We start from the raw sequence: 24,669 nt of genomic DNA, 5'->3' as shown, positions 1-24,669 counted from the left end.
GGCCTGAATAGTCAAAACAATCTTGAAAAAGAACAAAGTTGGAGTATTCATACTTCCTGACTTCAAAACGGACTACAAACTGCAGTAGTCGAGATAGCATAGTACTGGAATAACAGAGATATATAGAGCAACAAAAAATGAAGTCTAGAAATAACCCTTACATTTATAGTTAAGTGATATTTGCAAAGATTCCAAGACAATTCGATGGGAAAAAATAGTGTTTTCAAGAGATGGTGCTGGGATCATTACCCACATGCAAAAGAATGAAGTTGGACCCCCTATCTCATACAATGTATAAAAATCAACTAAAAAATGGATCAAAGACCTAAACTGAAGAGCTAAAACTACAAAAATTGAAGAAATGATAGGCATAAATCTTCATGACCTTGGATTAGACAGTGGTTTCTTAGATATGATGCCACAAACAAAAGCAGCAAAAGAAAAAGGACATAAACTAGATATCGTCAAAATGAAAAACTTCTGTGCTTCAAAGGACAACATCAAGGAAGTGAAAAAGACAACACCAAAGAACTTGAGTTGAAAATTTGGGTTGAAATTTTTTTTGCAATTATCCATCTAATAAGGGACTTACATTTGGAATATTTAAAAAACTTTTATAATTCAATAATTTTAAAAACCCAATTAAAAATGAACAAAGGGTCTAAATAGACAGTTCTCCAGAGAAGATATACTAATGGCCAATTAGCACATGAAAAGATGTTCAACATCATCAGCCATCTGGGAAATGCAAATCAAAACCACAATGAAACACCACTTCACATCCACTAGGATGGCTAAAATTAAAAAAAAAAAAGTGTTGGTGAGGATGTGGATAAATTGAATCCTTATACATTGCTAGTGGGAATGCAAAATAGTGTGGCCCCTTTGGAAAACAGTCTGGTAGCTCCTCAAGCAGTAGCATATGACCCAGTAATTCCGCTCCTAGGTATATACCCAAGAGAGGTGAAAACATATCCACATAAAAACTTGTACATGAATGTTCATGGCAGCTTTATCATAAGAGCCAAAAAGTAGCAACAACCCAAATGTCCATCAGCTAATGAATGGACAAACAAAATGTGACATATCCAAACAATGAAATAGTACTTGGCAATAAAAAGAAATGAAGTACTCATACCTGCTTCAATCACATGGATAAACCTTGAAAACATTATGCTGAGTGAAAGAAGTCACAAAGGACCACATGTTGTGTGACTCTACTTATGTGAAATATTCGGACTAGGCAAATCCATAGATAGAGAAAGCTGACTAGTGGTTGTCTAAGGTTGGGGGATGAGGGACCTTGTGGGGACAGGTGATGCTGAAGGGGGATGGGATGATGTTTCTTTTGGGGGTAATGAAAATGTTCTAAAACTGATTCTGCTGATGGACATACATTTCTGAATACATTAAAAGTCATTGAATTGTAGACTTTAAATAGGTGAACTGTATGGTATGTTAATATATCTCAATAACATTGTTTTTAAAAAGAGTTTAGGCCAGGCGCGGTGGCTCACACCTGTAATCCCAGTACTCTGGGAGGCTGAGGTGGGCAGAGTACCTGAGGTCAGGAGTTCAAGACCAGCCTGGCCAACGTGGTGAAACCCTGTCTCTACCAAAAATACAAAAATCAGCTGGGCATGGTGGTGGGCACCTGTAATCCCAGCTACTTGGAAGGCTGAGGCAGGAGAATTGCTTGAACCCAGGAGGTGGAGGTTGCAGTGAGCCGAGATTGCGCCACCGTACTCCAGCCTGGATGACAAGAGCGAAACTCTGTCTCAAAAAAAAAAAAAAAAAAAAAGTTTAAAAGCAAATATAAAAGCACTGTTCTACTGAAAGGAATACTCTGGGTAGTGGCCTTTTCCTAACTCGCTGTGTGTGGGGCGGCGAGCGCTGGGTCCCTTGGTGGGAATCTATGTTGCTAGTTAGCAGGCCTTGGGCCTCAGTGAGTCTCCAGTGAGGAGGGACAGTAGAGGAGGACAGCGTAAGAGCACGGGGAGAGGCCACCAGGAGGGACACAGGAAGGAGGGCAGGGAGGAGGCTTTCCTGTCCTGGCCCCATCTCTGCTCACAGTGGGGCCCAGGGAGGTCACAGAACTGCTTTGTTCTCCAAGCTTCCACCTGGGCAAAGTGGAAGCCAGCGCCTCCATGCCATGATTACTCCCTCTTCTCATCACAGAGGGTACCAGGAAAGTTCTCAAATTCTGGAACGGAGCCTGATTGCATCAGCTGCTGTTCCAGGTTCCCGGAGGCAGATCTTGTCCCAGCTCTGTCTCTCATTAGCAGTGGGGCCATAGATGAGCTTTTCAACCCTAGGGGCTCCTTTGTGCTCATCTATCAAAGGAGGATAGTAATTAACCTGACTCGCTTCTCTCAGAGGGTTGGTATGAGGATCCAGAGTTATGGGTGGGAAAGAACTCCCTAGGGTGCATTATTGTGAATTGTAGGAAATATTTCTGGGTAGATATGAGGGTATTGATCTTCCAGCTACAGAAGCCATTGGCTGATCACTCCTTCCCTAGCTTCCGACCCATAGCATTTGCAAATTGGTTAGAGTCAGGCTTGGAAGGGCAGCTGGGGACAAGAAAATGTGGCTAAGACAAAAGACCTGCACGGAAGCACACCCATGACTCAGTCCTCCTGGCCTTGGGCTCCACCCAGCTCAGCGCGTGGGCTACTGAAAACCACCTTCACACACAGTGATGCCTCAGGCCTGTGAAACCAGGCCACGCAGGCCATTCTGTGCTCCCGGGCTTGCTCTCCTTCATGGGGAACTCAGACTCCAATTCCATAATAAAAGGCATAGGGATTGACAATGGGGAAAATTTGACCCCAAGAAGACCTCAGGTGAGTCCTGCGGATCACAATGGCTTCATCGAGCTTACTGCTGGAGTTTGCATGGTTCCTACAGATGGTAGTATTTGTATGCAGAAGATGCTGCAAAAAAAATCTTCATGACCATACCCTCAAGTCTCCCATACCCCAGAAAACCTGCTGGCCGTGTCATCTGAAAGCCAAAGGTGGGGCCGCCATGCCACAAAAGGGAGGGCAAGGAATGGCTCCCCCTTTCCTGCTGCCTTCACCCAGAAAACAAGGGGATCCTGCCAGGTGCATGATGGACAGCAGAGGGCAAACGTGTTATCTTGGAAGAGAAGAAAGCAAGAATAAGAGTGTGGGGGCAGCTGTGGAACCAAGGCCAGTTCATTTTATATATTTTTGGGAATTATTGAAAAAGGGAGGGAAAAAAAGCTGTATTCTTCCCAAAGTGACTGTGCCAGGGCAGACCTCTCAGTTGCTGCTCTGAGTGCCTGAACAGGGAAGTCGCTGGTGGACCCTTGAGTGAACACCTCTGGGAAGACAGGGCCTGCTCTCCAGTCTGTGCAGGGTGGAGGGGTGATGGCGGCTCCCAGACAGTATCTACTCTGATTGGTCACTGCCGATGTCTGTTCAGATTGGTTGGTCCCAAAGCTTACCAGTTATTAAATATCTTGAATATCACCTGTAGTGTATAACCTCAGTACTAGAGGCAGGCTTTGGCCAAATTGCAAATGTGTCAACATTTAAGGGGGCTCTGTATTCTGGTCTCCTTTTGAGTTCAACTCCCTTCCCCTAGCCCAGTGCTTCCTAATTAATCCATTTTGACAAGTTCATTACAGTAAGAATTTTCTGACTTGTTCCCACTCATCTTCATTCCCTTTATCAGTATCTTAGAAGAGAAACTAATACATGGTCAACCACTCCAATACAATTTACTATTAGTGGTACAATTTTAGGTATCTGAGAACACAGAAACCTGAGTTATTATGAGGGGATGGAGCCAGCCTGAGGGAGGTTAAGTAACTTGCTTAGGCTCACATGGCACTAGTTAGTACCTGCCCACTCTACCTATGAGGAGGTTGTCCTATTTCCCGGGGGCATGGAACCCACCCTCACCCCACCAGCCTGTCCAGAAGTCTCCTCTTCCCAGAGGCTGCAGCCTGAGGCAGAGCAGCCACTCTGGGTGGGGAGGTAAGATTTATAGACCTGGGAGGTGCAGGGGCTCATGCCTATAATCCCAGCACTTTGGGAAGCAGAGGCAGGAAGATTGCTTGAGCTCAGGAGTTTGAGACCAGCCTGAGCAACATAGCGAGACCTTGTCTCTACTAAAAATAAAATAAAATAAAAAATAGCCAGGTATGGTGGCATGTGCCTATAGCCCCAGCTACTTGGGAGACTGAGGCAGGAGGATTGCTTGGGAGATGGAGTCTGCAGTGAGCTATGATCTGCACTCCAGCCTGAGCAACAGAGTGGGACCCTGTCTCAAAAAAAAAAAAAAACCAAAAAAACCTTACACACATGACACAGTGGGCACCTCAGAGCAGAAGGCAGTTGAGGGTCCCTGTCCGTGGACTCCTGGGCCACACGCTGGGGTGCTTGACCCTTTTCTTTCAGTAACCGAATAATCCAGGTTTACCACTCTTTTTGCAATGGGTAAACTGTTGCAGCAAACTTTCCCAACTTCCCACCTGAAAAGGTTACTGTGATAAAACCATGAGTGTTCATTTTATATATTTTTGGGAATTATTGAAAGAAGGAGGAAAAAAGGCTATGCCTTGTCGAACCATTGTTAACATTTTGGAGTTTTTACTTCTAGCCCAGCAGTCCCCAACCTTTTTGGCACCAGGGATCAGTTTCGTGGAAAACAATTTTTCCACGGACCGGGAAGAGGAGCTGGGAGATGGTTTTGGGATGAAACTGTTACACTCAGATCATCAGGCATTAGATTCTCATAAGGAGCGTGCAACCTAGATTCCTTGTATGCGCAGTTCACAATAGGGTTAGAGCTCCTATGAGACTCTAATGCCACTGCTGATCTGGCAGGAGGCGGAGCTCAGGTGAGGATGCTCCCTCACCAGCCACTCACCTCCTGCTGTGTGGCCTGGTTTCTAAGAGTCCACAGACAGTCCTGGTCCTCAGCCCAGGGGTTGGGGACCCTTACTCAAGTCTATTTTAAAAAAATGTTTAGTTATTTTCTCCTTGTTTTAAACTTATGATCATACCATCTTCATAATTCTGTATCTTGCTTTTCAAACTTACCATTATTACACAAAATTTGTCTATGTTATTGCAAACTCTTCAAAAACATCATAGAACATACTCGTGTAACAATTCTATTTAGTGGATGAATGATAGTTTACCTAAGCACACCCTAGCCTCCAATATAATTTTGTAAGTTTAGATTTTCATGCATTGCGTTCTCTCTAAAGTGGTGATGTTTCCTAACATCTGTGCTCCATGTATGTAGGAATTAAAACTGTTACAGCTGGTCATGCAGCTTGAATGTCACTTTTTAACTTTAGGATGAGTTTCAAATTGTATTGAGATAGAATCAAAGGATATTACAGTGTCCCTGAGTCTCAAAACACTTTTACAAAACCCCTGAGGACATCTTTGTGGACAATGAAAAAATTTGGGTAAAAAGTATATAACTATGTAAATGGATAACTGGTTTGACGGCTAAATCCAAAGAATCTGTCACTCTGGAGGGGCGTGTCTAGTGGCTAGGCCTTTGGTCTAATCTCTTTACACATATTTTAACCAGTGAAATGAGTGAAGTCCTAGAAGACAGGCTTATAAATTATGACGCTATAAGGGATAAGATTATGTGACAGAACAAAGATCCAAAAAGATCTCATCAGGTTACAATATTTGCAGGAAGCCAAGAAGATGAAATCTACAAGGGATGAGGGTAAAGAAAGTCCTGTACTTGGGCTAAAAAAAGATCAACCATATTCATGTAAAATAGAGTATACAGAGCTAACAGAAGTTAGTTGACTACAGGCTCAATGAGCCAACAGTGCAACCCGGCTACCGAAAGACCATGGGCAACATGAACAGCATGATGTGTACAGAGCAGCAATGTCGCATCCCCACTGATGCTGTGCTGGCTAAATCACATAGCACCTGTTCTGGAAGATACATTTTTAAGAAAGGGTCTGCCATGCCTATAATCCCAGCACTTTAGGAGGCTGAGGCAGGCGGATCACCTGAGATCAGGAGTTCAAGACCAGCCTGGCCAACAAGGTGAAACCCCGTCTCTACTAAAAATACAAAAAAATGGGCTGGGCGTGGTGGCTCACACCAGTAATCCCAGCACTTTGGGAGGCTGAGGCGGGCAGATCACGAGGTCAAGAGATCAAGACCATCCTGGCCAACATGATGAAACCCCGCCTCTACTAAAAATATAAAAATTAGCTGGGCAAGGTGGTGCACGCCTGTAGTCCCAGCTACTTGGGAAGCTGAGGCAGGAGAATCACGTGAACCCAGGAGGTGGAGGTTGCAGTGTGCCAAGATCGTGCCACTGCACTCCAGCCTGGTGACAGAGTGAAACTCTGTCTCAAAAAAAATAAATAAATAAAAACAAAATTAGCTGGGCCTGGTGGCAGGCGCCTGTAGTCCCAGCTACTTGGGAGGCAGAGGCAGGAGAATCGCATGAACCCGGGAGGCGGAGGTTGCAGTGAGCCGAGACTGCACTATTGCACTCTAGTCTGGGCTACAAGAGCAAACTCCGTCTCAAAAAAAAAAAAATGGTTTGCCAAGAAGGAGGTCAATGAAAGGGCAGTCAGGATAGTGTGAGCTCTGGAAATGCAGTCACCTGAATGGCCATCAAAGCAGCTGAGCTCAGTGGCTGAGAGCACAGTCTCTGAGCTGCCACTGGGCTTTGCAGTCCAACGCTGCCATTGACCAGGCAGGTGACCCTGGATAAGTTACTCTCTGTGCCTTAGTGTCTTCATCTAGACAATGGGGGCAACAACAGCACCTATTAGGTTGTTATGAGGATTTAGTAGGTTAACACCCATTAAGCACTTAGAAGAGTACCTGAATATTTTTGTATAGGGGGGCTTCTAGCCTACCGAGATTTAGAGGGACATGGTAGATGACTTCAAATCCTTGAATGCTGCCCTGAGGAAGAGAATTTATGCTTGAAGACCATGCTTATTCAATAGAAAGGCAGAGGCTTGGCTTGTTCATTAGCCAATTAGCATTGAATGAACTCATACAATGGATCAGATACTATGCTAGGTGCCAGGAATATAGAAATGAAAGAGATACATATGTTTTTCTAGGGGCCCTGCCAGGTCTGTCTGGGAAGAGGCATGTAAACAGATCATCACAGTAACATGGGGATAACGGCTTTGCACAGCCAGAGGAAGGTGTGATTAACTCTTCCCTGGGTTGCTGGGCGAAGCTTCACAGAGGTGGGACATTTGAGCAGGGTCCGCAGGAGTTTATGTGGGAACAGTGTGTGGGACCAGAGCTGTCACTGGGTATGGTATTTTCCAGGGAATGGTGACAAGTCAGTTACAACACGAGGGAGTGGAATGGCAGCGGATGAGGCGAGGATAAGGGCTGGTCTCTCCCAGCTCACAGATGTGTGAGACTGAAATAGAAGGTAACCACAAAAGGCAGGATCATCACAGCAATGCGATGCCCAACCCCCCGAGCCTTCTATTTCTATACTACTGTCTTCTCAACAGGCTACCGCAGCAAAGCTAAATCAAGAAACCACATTTCAGGAGAAAACGGAAAAGGATTTGATTCAATTTTCTAATTATCCTTCTTCGATATAAACCAAAGAATATCTGCCTATAGAATAAGACAGTGTCCTGTTCCTGAGATGTTTACAACTTGGGTGTACCCAAGTGGAGAGACTGGAGCAATGACTGAAGGTCGGGTCCTTTACACCAGGACTGAAAACACCCTCTGAGAGGGAGTGAGTTCTCTCACCAGCAAATCTTGGGTATAAAAGGAAGGAGGAGCTCATTATTTAACACTTATCCACCGAGGCCCTCCCACTTCATTCCATTTAATAATATTCATTAATCAGCTGGAGAAAAAAAGACACGTTACATACAGGGGAACAATCCTGTGAATGAAGACCAACTACTCTTTAAAAACAACACGGACAGGAAATAAGGCAATGACATTTTTGAAGTATTGAAAAAAAATGGTAAATTCAGCATTTTTGTTTTTTTTGAGACGGAGTCTTGCTGCGTCGCCCAGGCTGGAGTGCAGTGGCACAATCTCGGCTCACTGCAAGCTCCGCCTCCTGGGTTCATGCCATTCTCCTGCCTCAGCCTCCCAAGTAGCTGGGACTACAGGCGCCCGCCACCATGCCCAGCTAATTTTTTGTATTTTTAGTAGAGACTGGGTTTCACCATGTTAGCCAGGATGGTCTCAAACTCCTGACCTCAGGTGATCCGCCTGCCTCGGCCTCCCAAAGTGCTGGGATTACAGGCGTGAGCCACCGCGACGGCCAATTCAGCATTTTACACCCAGGGAAAATAAACTTTAAACATGAGAATAAAAAATATACTTTCTAGGTAAACAAAGGATTTGTCACCATCAAGCCTGCACTGCATGAAACACACTAGCTTCACTCCAGCGTCCCTAGCGGGCTGCAGACTTCCTGCCTGTTGAATTCTTCAGGAGCTTTGGCACTTGCCACAGGAGGTGGCAGCTCTCATGGTGAGGGGAGTACCAGGTGAGTGAGCAGGCTGGGCTTCCGAAGAGGGGGCTGTTGATCCCTTTGAGGCATTTTTTATTTATTTTTTTGAGGCGGAGTTTCACTCTTTCACTTAGGCTGGAGTGAAGTGGTGCAATCTCGGCTCACGGCAACCTCTGCCTCCCAGGTTCAAGAGATTCTTCTGGCTCAGACTCCCAAGTAGCTGGGATTACAGGTGTCTGCCACCACACCAGGCTAATTTTTGTATTTTTGGTAAAGATGGGGTTTCACCATGTTGGCCAGGCTGGTCTTGAACTCCTGACCTCAAGTGATCCACCTGCCTCGGCCTCCCAAAGTGTTGGGATTACAGGCGTGAGCCACTATGCCCAGCACTTTGAGCCATTTAATCAACTGCTTACCCCTAGTGGACAGCCAGACCCACAGGCACATTGGAAAGGGGGAACTTTGATATGAGGGAAGCAGCACAGCGTGGCTGATGTGCACTGAGATAGCTGGGCCAGTTGCTGAATAATGAAATACTGCAAGCTGACTGGTAAATAGCCACTACTCCAAGCCCCTGACTCCCTTGCTCCTCCCCTTGATCCAGCAATAAAGGGTGAACTGGTGGCAAGCAGGACGCCTCTAGGACCCTGCTTCAGGACCCTGGCTGGCTTCCTTTCTGATTGGTCATCTCCCAGGCCAGGCTTGTGCTTAAAGATTTATAATATCACCCCAAACTCAGTGGGGTTGCTTCCCGGAAGGGTGGCCTGGGTGTGGTGTTCTTCTGAGAGTGGGTAGAAGAGGACCCCAGAGACCCAGGGACAGAGGGAAGAGCCTCTTCCCGGGGTCCTCTTCTGTCATGGGAAGGGGACAGGGAGGCACTGAACGCCAACACAATGAGCTTTCCAAGTCTGCCTGGGTGTTCAGGGACACCTGACTCTCAAGTACAGCCTCCGTTCTAATCCCCTTGATCATATTTTTCCCTTTAAAAAAGGGATATTTCATAGCCTTTTAAATAAATCTTTTCAGCTCCACTGATTTGGAATAACATGCTTAGTGGCTTCAGAAGAAAGTGACCTTTCCTGCTAGCTGAGCCCTCAGAAAGTGCCCTTCCACAAGCTCATTTTCCCATGAAATCCAGCCTCCGCGGATGGCTGGGTTCTGCTCCCAGCACCAGCCCTGTGGACCCCATTCCTACTTTGGGGTCCTGGGAAAGTCCTTCTCCACTCCCTGCACCCTGTGGGTTGCCATCTGCACTATGGAGACCTGAATATAAACACACAGACACTAAAAGGGCACTCTCTTGATCACCGGCAGAGACCCCATTTCAGTCACAGATTGAATATTTCTCCTCCTAGTTTCAGCTTGGAGAGAATTTGTGCTTTAGGAGAGCTTTCTGTGTGTTTTTCTCAGGCAAGAAGCCATCAAAGGAAGACAGAGTGCCCAGGAGAGGGAGGAAATGAAGTTGATCAACATGATTTTTTTTTTTTTTTTTTTGAGTCAGGGTCTCACTCTGTGGCCCAGGCTGAAGTGCGATGGTACAATCATAGCTCACTGCAGCCTTGAACTCTTGGGCTCAAGTGATCCTCCCATCTCAGCTTCCTGAGTGGCTGGGACTATAGGTGTGCACCACTATACCTGGCTAATTTTTTCTTATTTTTTGTAGACATGGGGGTCTCGCTGTTGCCCAGGCTGGTCTCAAACTCCTTGCCTTAAGCAGTCTTCCTGCCTTGGCCTCCCAAAGCTCTGGGACTGTAGGCATGAGCCACTGCATCTGGCCTCAGCATGATTAAACCCATGTAAACCCCGCTGACCAGAGCTCCCATGCAAAGCCACTGGAAGCTGGCTGCATGTGTTTGACATCATGTACCTCTTTTCCTCCTTTGGGACCTTAAATTGAACCACAAACTTAACAAACTGCAGTAATTTGCTGAGCCCTCAATCAGACATTCAATCTTGCTGAACTGTGAAACCAGTGTTTTTGCTTTTAAATAACATCTAGTGAAGTAGTTCACACCAGAATGAAAAGCCTATGTTTTCCAAAATTATTGTTCGTATCACCTAATTGTTAAAAATCAAACCTAAACATAAACAGTCCTCCTATGGGTTTAGGTCCCTGGTGTGTGTAGCTTTCCAGTAAACTCGTGCCATGGGGGAGCAGGCAGTTTCCAAGGTGATGTGAGTGAGGCCCTCCAAAGTCATCCTGCTTAAAACAATCCACATGACTCCCTGTCACAGCGCCTGAGATTCCCACCATTAGCAGCCCTTCTGGTTAAGGCACCTGCTTCAGACACACCTGTGTTCTCTGGGAGGCATTCTTAGTCTCCTTCATTGTGCTGAAGTTTGAGAGCCACAGCTCCAAGCGTCAGCAAACACATCAGGAGCATCAGCTTTCTGTCCTGAGATAAGCAATCCCATGTCTTTGGGTCAATGGTTCTTAAAAGTTCAGGAGCATCAGAATCCCTTGGAGGCTTATGAAAACACAGATTGCTGGGCCTCACCCTAAGGGCTGTTGTTTGAGATGGAACCTGGGAATCTGTATCTCTAATAAGTTCCTAGGTGAAGCTGAGGCTGCTGGTGTGGGGCCTCACTTTGAGAACCACTACACTAGTTGATTTTTTTTTTTTTTTTTTTTTTGAGACGGAGTCTCACTCTGTTGCCCAGACTGGAGTGCAGTGGTGTGATCTTGGCTCAATGCAACCTCCACCTCCCAAGTTCAAGCGATTCTCCTACCTCAGCCTCCTGAGTAGCTGAAACTATAGGCACACACCACCACGCCTGGCTAATTTTTATATTTTTAGTAGAGACAGGGTTTCACCATGTTGGCCAGGCTGGTCTCAAACTCCTAACCTCAAGTGATCTGCCCACCTCGGCTTCCCAGAGTGCTGGGATTGCAGGCATGAGCCACCACACCCGGCCTGCTAGTTAATTTTTAAGGCATCCTAATGAGATATGGAGGCAAAGCATGGAAGCAGTCTGATCTTGAACGAAGAAAGAAGACAGAGGGCTATGAAGCAGAAAGGCTCAAAGGCAGGCCAGTCCCGCAGGAAACAGACTTGCTTGAATGATCCACCAAAACACAAGAGCCTTTGCCCAAATTCTGATGGGTCCCTTCCTCTTCCTTTCCTTCTTGGGTATTTTCTGCTTACTGCCCCTTTGAAAGGCGGATATGTAAAAGACAAGCGCCATGTGGCTTATGAAAGAATAGGCAATGAGTGTTTTTTTTTTTTTTTTGAGATGGAGTCTTGCTCTGTAGCCCAGGCTGGAGTGCAGTGGCACAATCTCGGCTCACCGCAAGCTCCACCTCCCGGGTTTGCGCCATTCTCCTGCCTCAGCCTCCCAAGTAGCTGGGACTACAGGTGCCCGCCACCACGCCCGGCTAATTTTTTATATTTTTAGGAGAGACGGGGTTTCACCATGTTAGCCAGGATGGTCTCAAACTCCTGACCTTGTGATCCATCTGCCTTGGCCTCCCAAAGTGCTGGGATTACAGGCATGAGCCACTGCGCCCGGCTGCAATGAGTGATTTTAGGTCAGTCTGTCAGAAGCAAATAGAACTTGTTATGATTATCCCTTAGAGAGATAGAATGAGGAATGGATATGCTATAAATTCTGCCAGGGGATTAGAATTAAAGTAACTTGTATTATACCATACCCACCTAATTTTAGAAGTACTGCTGCAAGAACGATAGACCCGGCAATGGGGCCTCTATATGTGCCTTTGGCAGTCAGAGGTGTGAGCCGTAGAGGGCTAGCTTTACTGTAAATGCCATGATGCACGCTAGTCATAGAAGGTTACTGGATCAGGAGTTTGACAGTTCTTGAATGTTGTAGTGGAGATGAGCAGGTTTAGTGAGCCCAGGGTAAAATAAGTGCTACAAGCAAGGGTAGTAGGTGGTCCCCCCAGCAGCCCCAGCGAGGACTCTATGGTAGGAGGAGAGGTGGCCCTTCCTGGAGCAACGCACTCTCACCGTGAGTCAAGCTGTCATCGTGCTCCTCAGGACCTCCGCATACTCTTGAGGTGGTTCCTGACCTTTCTTAAGCCTTACACAGTGCTCAGTGAAGTCTTAATGACATTTTTTTTCTCTTTTGAGATAGTCTACTTCCTAATGGGATAAATTCAGAAGAAAGCACACTCCAATCCTTCAGCTGCCTCTTCTCAACACAAACAACGAGAACTCATTAGCGGGCCTGCAGAGGAAGCGGTAGAAAGGGCTTGTCGCAGGACCACGGGCTGAGAAGCCACCCTCAGGTGGGATTGCAAGACTCGCCTCAAGGCCACTGGGTCAGGAGTGGGGTCCGTATCTCAGTGAAGGGGAAACTGACATCTGGTGTCTGCCTGGCATTACCGTGGCATCTCTTTGGGCAAAGTTTGGTTAGTGATTTAGCCCTGCGTACATCTGAATGCACTTTGACAGCCACGCTTTTTCATTTGACTCTAACAGGAATCCTATGAAATAAGCAGAATGGCCTGACTCTCCCGATTTGGCAGAAAAGACAATTGGGAAGTGAAGCTCTGAGAAAACAGTGGACATGGAGTCAAAACCCAGGCTCAGCCGCTCATTGCGTGACCTTGAGCGAGTCTCCTTCCCTTCCAGTTTTGTCATCTGTGAAAAGCCAGGGATGGACAACATGGGTGTGAGGTCTTTTTACAGATCTATTCTAGGGATAAACTACATGAGCAAAAGGACTTGCCCAAGGTCATGCAGTTGGCGAGATGAGCGAGAATAACACAGAGGCAGTGTTTTCCAGACTGCCCCTGTTGAAAGGGAACATCCTCCATTGCCACCCACACCATCTCCCCAAGTGTGGGCTGCAGGAGCCTCTACATGGTCCCTAGACCTTGCAAAGACCAAGACCCCCAGGGGTGGTGCAGTAGGGGGCACACACCCAGCATGCGTCCTGACTGCAACTTGAAACCTCGACGTGGCCAGTTGCTCATTAGAGAAGAGAAGGCCATTTCCTTTGGTATCTCCTTCACTAAATGAACCTAATGGGCACGTGCCCAGTGTCAGGCCCTGCGCTAGAGGAGGGGATGTGGGAGCAAATGAGACATACTGTCCACCCATGAGAAAGATGGGAGGCATGAGGACCAGGCTGCTGCACACTGCTGGGTGGGCGAATAAGAATTCATCCATGTGCCAGGAGGGTGGTGCGCCCCCACTCCCTGGGGACAGATGCTTCTGTGCTCAGGACCTTTCTGGACTATGCCCTGTATATCTTTTCACCTGGCTGTTTATTTGTATCCTTGAAAATGTCCTTCCTAATAAATGTAAGGAAGTGTTACATGAACCTAACCCTAACCCTTACAGTAAATGTAAATAGGTGTTTCCCTGAGTTCTGTGAGCTCCTCTAGCAAATTAATTAAACTCAAAGAGGGGACCATGGGAACCCCAACTTGAAGCCAGTCCATCAGAAGTTCCGGAGGCACGGACTTATTAATATGACTCGTGGGAAGGAGGGGGCAGTCTTGTGTCCCTCAACATGTGGGATCTGATGCTATCTCCAGGTAAATAGTGTTGGAATTGAATTGGGGGACACCCAGCTGGTGTCCACTGAAGAACTGATTGCTAGCTTGCCGGTGGGGAGAAATCCCCAAGGTTTTGAGGTCACAGAAGTCTTCTGGGTATGTTGTTGTGGTGTGAGAGCAGAGGAAAAATGTTCTGAGAATTTTTCCAAACAAGGCTCCAGTTGGATCACTAAGCCTATCGCTGGCCCTGGGCTGTCTCAGCCAGGGAGAAGGGGCATTTTTTTGTCCCACACAAAGGCACTCGCTGCAGCCCAGGTGAGCATGGTCTTCTTCAAAGGGAGTGGAGATCCATAAAACTTTAGAAGGGGTTAAGTTTCGAGAAGTTTGTGTGTAGATAGCATCCTCCAAGCACACTGGAGAGAGCAGATGCATGCCCCAGATGTACACATCTGACCACAACCAACCTACTGTCTGGAAGAAGTATGTGCTCTTTTTCTGAGAGTCAACCCTTCCAACCACACAAAATCAATGAACCCAACAGCTCCCTTTCTGCAATGTGCTAGTAGATGACTATTCTTCCATCTGTTCAATACAGTCAACAAAATTGATTGAGGGCCATGTCTTAGGTACAGTGATCAGAATCCATGAAGGGGAACCATAAAGAAGGAGAGACAGCTTTCAAGGGGCCAAGGGACTCTCAGCTTGGGAGAGTACAAAGAGACAGACTCAAATACTCCTAGGACAGAGCAGAGAGTGATGAGTGTTAGAAGATACCCATGATGGGATGGGGAAAGTGCCACGGGAATTCAGAGAAAGGAATGATTAATTCCAACCCAGAATCCGGAAAGACTTCATGAAGGGGACAGCGCTCAGAGAGACCCTCCACCAGGAGAGGAAGAGGCCTCAGATCCTGTGTCCTTTGGCCATATCAGCTGTGTAAGCTTGAGAAAGCCGTTTCTCTCTGTTTTAAAATGAACCATTTGCCCTAAGTGCTTCACAGCATTATGGGGATTAAACGAGAACTGATTTAAATGCACATTGGATAAATAAAAGCACCAAATATAAAGCCTTTCATCATCACTGTGGGAAGAGAGGGCAGAAAGCTAAAAGCAGAAAGTGTATGAGGGAGGAGGTGGGGTAGGGGTGGGTGGCATCTGCCAAACACGGGGTTGCAGGGATGATGTGAGCACCTACTGGGCTCATAACTGCCTCCAGTGATTTCTTTAACCTCCCACAGCGAATTTTATTAAAGAGAACCCGATAAGAGCAAGTCAGAACATCAAAATTCCTCTACATTGGGAAAATGAAAGTCTCAACCAGGGAAGTGGCTTCCAGTCCCAAGTGACAGGATAACACTGAGCCCAGCCCTCAGGGTTGCTGGGGAATCGTGTGAGCCTTGGTCTCTCCAGCTCCCAGCACTGAGCTTGGGTTTGATGTTGGCTCAGCAAATATCCATTAAATGAATGGATGCAGTCCTGACTGCTTTCCAAGGAATTTTACATTCATGGACCATTTTGATTCTTAACCATAAGCCAGAGGAGCAGACAGAGCACAATTATTATCCCTGTCAAAGAGGGGAAACTGAGGCTCCCAGGGGGTAAGTGACTATCTACGTCCAAGCTAGCACTGTTAGAAGGAACCCGGACCTCTGACTCCTCCTAAAGGGTCCTTTGCTCACACCATGTCACCCCCAAAGAATTATTGCGATAGCCAGTTTACGCCACAATAAACCATCTTCCTGGACCTTCCTAAAGCCCTACTATGTGCTGTCTTAAGCTCTTTCCTTGTTGCAGCTCACTTAATCAGGTTCTTTCATCATATGATACTCAAATGTACCGGTTTATTCCAATTCAGAAGGTAGTTTTTGTGCATCCCACATATAAGAGTCTTGTGGATTTTCTAGGTTTTTTACCAAGTAAGAACAGATTTGGATTAAAACCCTTGGTTTGGTGGTTTGGAGTCATTGCTCCTTAGAAGAAAGAGAAAAAAGAAGCAGTTCAAGGAATTAGAAAGAGATACAAGGGCACTGTTTCTCCCTGCCTCCCCAGGCCCCAGCCCATGGACATTCCTTCCTACAGAGTTGGCTGTCAGTTTTGACAGATGGCTTGGCTGCAGGAGTGGGGCAGAGGGCAGGCTCATGGTTAAGGTCACTGAGTAATTTGTGGCACCAAGGAGCCAGAGCCAGCTGGGCTGATTTGGGGTCTGAAACCTGGGCTGGAGCCCAAGTTCCAGCCAGGGAGGGTAGGACAGGGAGCCCTGCTCCCTGCCCCCTGTGATGCCCTGCACTGCAGCTGTAGAGGGCAGACCAGTGCCCTTCTATGTGGGGGTGCTAAAGGAGGGCAGAGGAATGGGGCTCAGGGAGACAGCCAAAGCATGTTCAAGCTCAAAACCACCCTCCCCTTTCATGACCCACCCCAGCCCCTTGGATGATAACAGACTACTGTACACCTAATCCCAAGGAGATGTTTTATTCTAATAACATTTTTTGTAGCATCAAGGTTTGGGCAGGAGGCTGGAAGCCACACCCAGCCCCCAGCTCTGTTGCAGGGTACATGGCAACATGCTCATGCTGAGGGGCTCAGAGGCACCCCTAAAGTGGCAGGAACCCAGGGCAGGGGAAGGAAGGGAATGTCAGAGAACTCCCAGCTTCTGAAGAGAGGAATGGATCAGGTAAGAGGAGGTCTGGGCCCTTGAGAACAACTCAGTGTGACATTTGTCTCCAGCAGAGTGGCCGGGTCAGCTCTGATCCCTGCAGTTGGTGGAGCATTTAGCACCCACCACGGGGAATCGCAATAGTACCGTCTGCCACCCATGGCTTTCACATCACACTGAGAAGCAAGAGCATCACGGGACCCAGGAGAACAGAGTCATTAGCTGGATAAGGTACAGTGAAGGATTAGCTCATCAGATCAACAATTTGTGCCTGCTGTCCACTGACTGAGAGAAATGGACACCGAATGGGTCAGCTTGGATGGGATGAGGGAGGTGAGACCAACCAGAGCATGAGGCTCACAGGGTGGGAAGCCTCAGGGTGTGTCCTGAGCACACAGGAAGGACATGGGATGGCTAAGTGGACAGCAGGGATAAGAAGATGCTAGAGGCAAATTCACCAACCACATAGTTTTCAAGCCATAGAATTTAGAGCTGGAAGAAATTTTGGAGATCGTCTAGTCCAGCTTCTGCTGGCACAGCTCAGGGTGATCAAAGCCACATAGCAGAGCCAAGACCAAGAACCAGATCTCCCTCCACGCCTCCAACAACTTTTCAGGCTAGTGATCTTCCTAGCACCCTCCAGCCTCCCCTAATTACTAACTCTAGTCCTCTGACTACCGTGGAGCTAGGAATAGCTTGGGAATGCTGCAAGTATTCTTGGGGATTCTGTGGACCACCAGTATCCATCATTCCAGCCAGACATACCTTGTGGGAGTAATGCTGATCAACGATCCTTGCCAACCCGAAATCCCCAATCTTGAGCACGAGGTCCTCTGTGCTGATGAAGATGTTGGCGGGCTTCAGGTCCCTGTGCAGCACGTTGGCGGAGTGGATGTACTTGAGCCCGCGGAGCAGCTGGTACATGAACAGCTTGGCATGCTCTTCTGCCAGCGTGCCCTGCTCCAGCAGGCGTGCCAGGTCGGTCTCCATGTACTCCTGGACGATGTAGGCCACGCTGAACTTGAACAGCTCACCGCGCAGGTCAGTGCCCTTGGGACCGAGCACCTCGTACACTTTGACGATGTTGTCGTGGTCCAGGCGCCGAATGATCTTGATCTCTCGGAGCGCATGCTTCATGCTGCGGGCATCGCTCAGGGCAATCTTCTTCACAGCGACCTTCCGGCAGGCCCGGCTGTCCACGGCCGACAGCACCAAACCATTGACACCGAAGCCCAGGGGTTGGAAGTCAACAAAGCGCCCACCGAGGTCATACCCATAGACACTGGCGATGCAGTCACCCTTCTCAGCCATTGTGGGCTCAGTGATCTGGAGCTGCCCAGGTAACACAGGGGCAGTCAGGAAAGGCCAAGTCTCGGCTAGCGGCCTCCCTCGCACACCTCATTCTGTCAAGTCCCACGGCTGAGGGATGTGTTTTCTCCTAGTGAGGTCACTGCCACCAGCTCTCTGGAGACGAGAATGGCATATGGCCATGCTCGCTGAGCTGTGCTAGTTGGGGGCGCAGGCTGTCGTCTTAACCTGCATTGGGAGGGCTGTCTACTAATTCCTGTGTTTCCTGAACCCTTCTTAAAGCTTAGAATGGCTCATATTTCTTTTAAAGCTGGCATCTTGGAAAGAAAACCCAGTATCATTATCTATGGAATGTCAAGTTTTCTACCATAGTGGACTGCAAAGTAAAAGATGCAGAAACTCTCCCCTTTGAATACTTTGTTACAAGAGGCTCTTTCTGGCTGAAATGCAAGAGTTGTTTGCTGAGCTGAGCTCCTTAAGATGCTCCAAAGCTCAGCTGTGTCACAGCCTCTCTCTGTGTTCCAAGCAGTATGCAGGGATCCCATCAATGAATTCTGGAGGCATCCAGGGGCTTCTTTCTACCTCTCCCGTTTCTACCAGCTCACCTTAGATTCCAAAACCTGAGCCAGTCTGGTAAGCACTGGTGAAAAAAGCTGGAGAAACACAAGCACCTTTCATGAGCTCTACACCAAGTTACGCCTGAGGTTCCAAATGCAGGGGAGCTCAGCTGCCAGGCCAGGATCCTCTGGAGCCTTTGGATGTGGGCAGCATCCTCTTTCGCCAGCTCATCCACGCCACCTCGCCCAAGACTGTATTCCACTGCACCCAGAGAGGCTGCAGGAATGTGGCATCTTTCAGACCAAGTCTCCTTCCCTGTCAAAGAAATAACGTTGGGTAAATTTCCACACTCCGGCTTCCAACACCTTCCCACTTGCGTCTTTTGTTAACCAGCCCAAGTGTTATTTGATCTGTCCAGCCAGCTGAAACACTGCTTGCTCAGGGGATTCCGGGGCTTTGCACTGCCCAGCCACCCTCCTGCTGTGCGTAGCACTCCCCTGGAAGAGACAGAAGATGGATTGATTTGATAAGACCATCAGATGCTGTGCCTCTTATGTCAGTGCCTGCTCCCCCAAGGTTAACATGTGCAAATTACGGTGGAGAATTATCCCTTCTGACCTTTGCAAAATTAATTTGTTTTATGCTCTCCAAACACACACATCAGCGCTAGCTAGAAAGGGTGAGAGTAGAAAGCAATGAGTTGCAGACAGAAAACAAAGGATCGATACTCGTGTTTTTGCACTTGGGTTCCTTTTCTTCCTTCTTTTACAAATGTCTTTGAACATTTTAAGAGGCTTTCACAGGGACTAAGATGTAATGACATTTGTATCTCTTGCTTTCCACGTAAGTTGAAGAAGCCCATGTACCAAATTACAAGGAAATAATGTTGCCACCTATAATAAAAGGACTCTCTTTGCCCAGAAACCAGGGTGCAGAGTTCCCAGTGCTATATCAAGACTGGCATGGTGAGCTGTATTCTTTTTGACAATGTGACCTCGCTCTTCAAAGCAATGGGTCAAATCTAAACTTCACTGTCCCTGCCCTCTGGTGGCTGTTGACTCAAATTACAGGTATAGGAACTAAGTGGGGAGGAAAAACCCTGCAAAACTAGACACGTAAATTCAGATCTCTGAAGTAAGGTAATATCATAGCGTCTAAGAGACTGGCAGGTTTTCTAAGTTCATAAAGACCACAGACACACAAAGAAAGAAGACTGTATCCAACACAAAGGCATGAACTTGGCAGACTGCTGCTTTATTCTCATACCGCAGGGCCTCCTATAGAGACACTTTGCTATCTGAACTTCGCACAACTCTGCAAAGATAAATGAAGCAAAAACGATAGTCAACTCAATGCTCTGAAATTAAGGGGGCAAATTAGGGGACACAGATGATCGGAAATAGTAAACAATCAGATCGCCTGTAAAGACTTCTAATGAAAGAAATTTGCCAAGGGTCTAGAACATAGTAATTGCTTAACAGATGTTACCTATTGTTGCTGTTTAGTTAAACATTCCCTTACATTTGAATAAGATGTACTCAAGATTCTGATAATTTGTCAGATCTTTGGTAATTCTGTTCTGCATGTTTTTACTGGGTCCAGGAACAAAACAACCATAGACTTACAGAATTTCAGACTGGGAAGAAATCTAAGAAAACAAGGCCCGTGGTCCTTATCTGGAGATGGTACTGCCCTCCTCACCTTATTTGACTGGGAGTCACTACTGGTATTTAATGGGTAGGGCCGGATTTGCTAACCATTCTACCGAGCATTCCCACCTCCACGCCCAAATGCCCAGAGCACATCCACTGACATCCACCCCTCCACCCCTGAATGCCAACAGCACTTCCACTGAGAAACATCGATTCTGATTCCAGTTCTCACTTTACAGGTGAGGATACCAAGGCTTGGAGAGCACCAGCTTAGTGCTTTCAGCATACATAGGGTCAATATCCATCTGAGGAATGGATAAATGAATACCATTCACTCTGTTTGAGGATGCCCAGCCACTAAGAGACAGTGCTGGGAGCACCCAGTGAACCAGATTCTATGGCCTGTGCTAGCGAAGTTGGCCTGGATACCTAACTCAGGGGAATCAAAGAGCCTCCGCAGCTCCCCATTCTCTCCCTCCTTGACTCCTGCTGCCCAAGTCATGTAATGGCAACTACACTGAAGCTTCTCTTTCTCCCCACAAGCCTGGTCTGACTCCCAAGGGCATAGCAAAAAGAGGCAATTGCATATTATTATTTTTTTTAGGAAGAGACATGCTTAAGCCTTCTTCCTTTCCAGCTCCTGCTGGGTTGTAAACAGAGAGAGGAATGAGCACCTAAGCAGAGGGGATGACATCACAAGCAAGCTGAATGCAGGATTTGCTTGAGATCAGCTGCAATGCAGATAATCAGCGAATAATTAAGAGGTGCTTTATTTATTTTTAAAACTCTTTCCCTCTCATGCATGGGAGGGACTGTATCCCGTGTGTGTGTCTCTTTTTCAGTGGTCTTCCCAATATGCTGTCAGCTTAGGGGCCAGGTACGATGTCAATGTGGCAAGCCTCAATTCCAGCCACTCCACCTTTCTTGTGGGCTGCTAAATAGACTCTTTGCTGCCTGGCTTTTTTGCTTGTATCTTCCCAGTTCCTGAAATATTCTCCTGCTTCCCCACCACCCCCATTTGTTGAAATCCTATCATTCAGAATCCAAAGTCTCACTTCTTTCCTAAAGCATCCATCCTGGTTCTCAATGACATGTCTCCCTTTTCTAAACTCCTGTGGTACTCATGTGTACGCTGTGTTTGGCATTTACCATACATTAGCCTGGGCTGTTATTTAACTTTTTGTACATGTCCATCTCCCAACTAGACTGTAAGCTTCACAAGTAGCTTACAGGGCACAAAGTAGAGCATAGAAAATATCCGTTGACTGGAAGGAGCTGAGTACCGTTCATTATGTCTACACAGTGGTGATGCCCACGTTTCCTAGGTGGTCACTGTCCCTTGTGATACTTGCCATGGAAATTGTTCAAAGGGCGCATCTCACAACAAGCCCTAACCATTCAGACCAACTAATATTTCTGAACTTCAATCCTCTTAGTAACATATTCTGCTTAGATGCTGCCTCTCTTAGAGTTTCAGTGCTCTAATCAGGCAGCCTCTTGTCTGACCATTTCTCTGTTCCCATTTGAGTTTATTATTATGCCTCTCTTCTCAAGCCTCTTCATTTTCTGTTGCTTTCTTTCCTCTGTTTCTTTACAGAGGAATTCTTTCCAATTCCTCTGTAATTTGCATTGTAAGCCCTTTGCCTTTCTCCCTAGGTGGGCTGATTACAAGGCATCCACCGCCTAAGAAGTCTAAGGTTAGTGGTCCATTTCTTGCATGATATGCTGAGAGGTGTGGGCCCATTGGCCCTGGGGAGGAGCAGACTGGCATCTGGATGTGTCCACCTTGGCAGGGGAGTGGTTATGGCAGCTCTTGGTGTGGTGCAGCTTCTCAGGGCAAAGCCCAACCATTCTCAGCTCAAAGGTGGTGGTTCAGAGCTGCTCCGAATCACAGGTGTGATTTCAAACCCAGGGAGGTGGCATTCACTGTCTGAGATGGAAAGGTCACTCGTTCAATCGTGCTTGAATGACACCCAGCAAGAGGAATGCATGGAACTCTCGCAAGGGCAGCCAAGGTCCCCACGATTCCATGGCTGGGCATCGTAATAAAACACAGGAATAGAAAGTTCAACCCTCAGGACTCTGAACAATGGAGTTTCAGCTCTCAACTGCTTTCTCACTGACTCTCAGGCAACAGCTTAGTTGAGGCCAATTAATTATTCTCTCACTCATCCAGCCTTTTAACATGCGGAGGCAAACCAGAGATGAGATGGCGTGTGCCAACTGTCCCTTTCTGGGATTCCTGGGGCTTTGGTTTACAAATCAGCTTTGGAAAGTCTAAATTTAGACTTACCTCCCCGTCTGCTCAGATCCTCCCGAACCTCATGCTGTCGACTTTCCACAGGAACTATCTCCCCAGCAAGGTGCTGACATTTCACAGACACTGCTTTCTTCCCCTCTCCTGAACACTCTGAAACTCACAGGAAGCCCTTCTCCCGAGGAGCCACTATTTCCAGCTGAGCATGCTATGCACTGCACAGTTCTAGGTGGCACCATTCACATCGCAGTCAGTCTGACTCCAAGGCTCATGATCCTAATGAGTCACTGTGGTCTATGTGAATGGAGTCCTCTAGACCAGGCATTGGCAAACTTTTTCTATAACGAGCCAGATAACAAATATTTCCATGTTTGCAGGACATACAGCCTCTGTTGAAACCACTCAACACAACTTAATTCTGCCTTTATAGCACAAAAGCAGCCACAGACAATATACCTGAACAAATGAGCATGGCCGCATTTCAGTAAAACTTTATTTACAAAAATAGGTGCTGGGCCAGATTAGGCTTGTGGGCTGTAGTTCGTGGACCTCTGCTCTAGACTCCGTGGGAACATCCTCTAGCTCATTCACAAGCAGGTCCTGAAGTGTGTTGGGACCCGGCCCTTTTCTGGCTCCTCCTGCACTGCACTGTCTCCTTCCTCTTGGACTCAGTCTTCCTGTTGCCCCTCATGGTGACACTATCCCAGGCCTGGCCTCCTAGGGAGCTACCTAGGAGGTGAGGCTTGGTTCAGCTCATATGCAAATTTGATGCCCTCAGGGCCCAGCTCTCCAAAAGCTACCTAATCTGGCCTAAAGGTCCCTTCTAGTTCTGCAATTCTGTGGTATGGCTGATGTGCCTTGCTCCGCAACCCCACTTGCATTTTAACAGAAGCCTGCTGGAGAGATGGTAAAGAGGACATGATGAAGATGGTGGAACTGCATGTCCTGAGGGTTTACCAGAGGCCAACGGCTTCACCTGATTATTTCAGTTGGGTCTTACAGCACCCCTGTGAGGTTGATATCGTCCTCCATGGAGCTCCAAGAGGGAAGTGATTTTCCCAGAGTCACCCTCTGGCAGGTGAAGAATCTGGGATGTCAACTCAGGTTGGTCCAAGTCCAACGCTCACGCTCTAATCGCCATAGTATGATCTCAGCCCCAGCGAGTGACTCTTACCACAAACCACCTAGGCTCAGTGTGAGTTTTCAGGCCCAGTGAGGGAAAAATGTGGGGTAGGCACACCTTGTGGTATGTCTCAAATTAAAGCAAGAGGCAGCCACCTTTTCAGCCTTTGTTCAACCCAGTATGGAGGCCACAGTAAGCCCATTCTATGGAAAGAGAAACCAAGAAATAGAATGTTGAAATAATATTAAAAGTGGAGTAAAAAACCCTTGATTTTAAACAACCACACCCCCACCTTCCATCATGTTCTTGACCTTTAACTGTGAACCTCAGCCATGCTAGAGCCTGTGGCACAGGGACTGGGCATCCTTGGGACGAGCTGGCTGACTTGCAGGCATCCTGACTAGCACGGCCTGTAGCTGACACTGACTGTGGCCACCTACCCAGGAAACGTTCCTGCTTCCTCCTCACAAACAAACCAGGTCTGGTTCGGCCATCAGGCAGCTGAGCCTACCCAGGAATGACTCCCAGTGGGTCTAAACCAGGGTTTCTCAGCCTCAGCACTGTCAACATCTTGAGCCAAGTGATCCTTAGCAGTGGGACTATCCTGTGCACGGCTGAATGTTCAGCAGCATCCCTTGCCTCGGCCTCCTAGATGCCAGTCACACCCCCAAGCTGTGACATCTGAAAGTGTCTCCAAACACTGACAACTGTCACCTGTCGGGGAGGCACAAAATCACCTCTGGTTGAAAATCACTGGTCTCAATCAGCAGTTTTCAACAGGGTTGGTGTTGGCATTTGAGCTGGGTGCCTCGGACTCAAGGTCAAGCTGTTGGCCAGGGCTGCAGTCATCTCAAGGCTCAAACAGGGAGGAAGATCTGCTTCCAAGCTCACTCAGGTGATTTCACAATGACTCCGGCCTCAGCTTCTGCAGTTCTCTCTGTTTTATGGGATTGTACCATATACTATTGCTGAAAGTTTAACAACTCTGATCCCAACCCACTAAATGCCAATAGCGCTCCCTGGTCCCTGGGTCAGACTCACATTTCCCGGAGTCCCAGGAGGTGATGTCATCTCCCAAACCCATCCCTGTTGAGGACCATGAATCTAAACCGACTGTGGTAATACAATTCCCTCTTGGCAGTGATTGCTTTAGGGGTGGTCATAT

General features: G+C 47.4%; 1 protein-coding gene across 6 annotated transcripts in view; it reads right to left on the bottom strand.

Moving 5' to 3' along the window:
- MAPK4 (mitogen-activated protein kinase 4) overlaps positions 1-24,669 on the bottom strand; it is a 171,641-nt gene that overhangs the window by 49,867 nt on the left and 97,105 nt on the right. For 4 of the 6 annotated variants that reach the window (XM_016933718.4, XM_016933716.4, XM_063795707.1 and 1 more), the window contains exon 2: positions 17,372-18,787. In XM_016933718.4, coding sequence (XP_016789207.1) covers positions 17,372-17,917 — 546 coding nt within the window. In that variant the 5' untranslated portion in view covers positions 17,918-18,787. Of the gene's footprint in view, positions 1-17,371; positions 18,970-22,417; positions 22,731-24,669 lie in introns of those variants that run through there. The other 2 variants (XM_016933717.4, XM_054672147.2) reach the window with 2 other exon arrangements.

The sequence above is a fragment of the Pan troglodytes genome, chromosome 17 (assembly GCF_028858775.2).
Source record: "Pan troglodytes isolate AG18354 chromosome 17, NHGRI_mPanTro3-v2.0_pri, whole genome shotgun sequence".
NCBI classification, from domain to species: Eukaryota; Metazoa; Chordata; class Mammalia; order Primates; family Hominidae; genus Pan; species Pan troglodytes.
The sequence above is the reverse complement of the archived record's forward strand: the minus strand, read 5'-3'. Positions and strand labels throughout refer to the sequence as shown.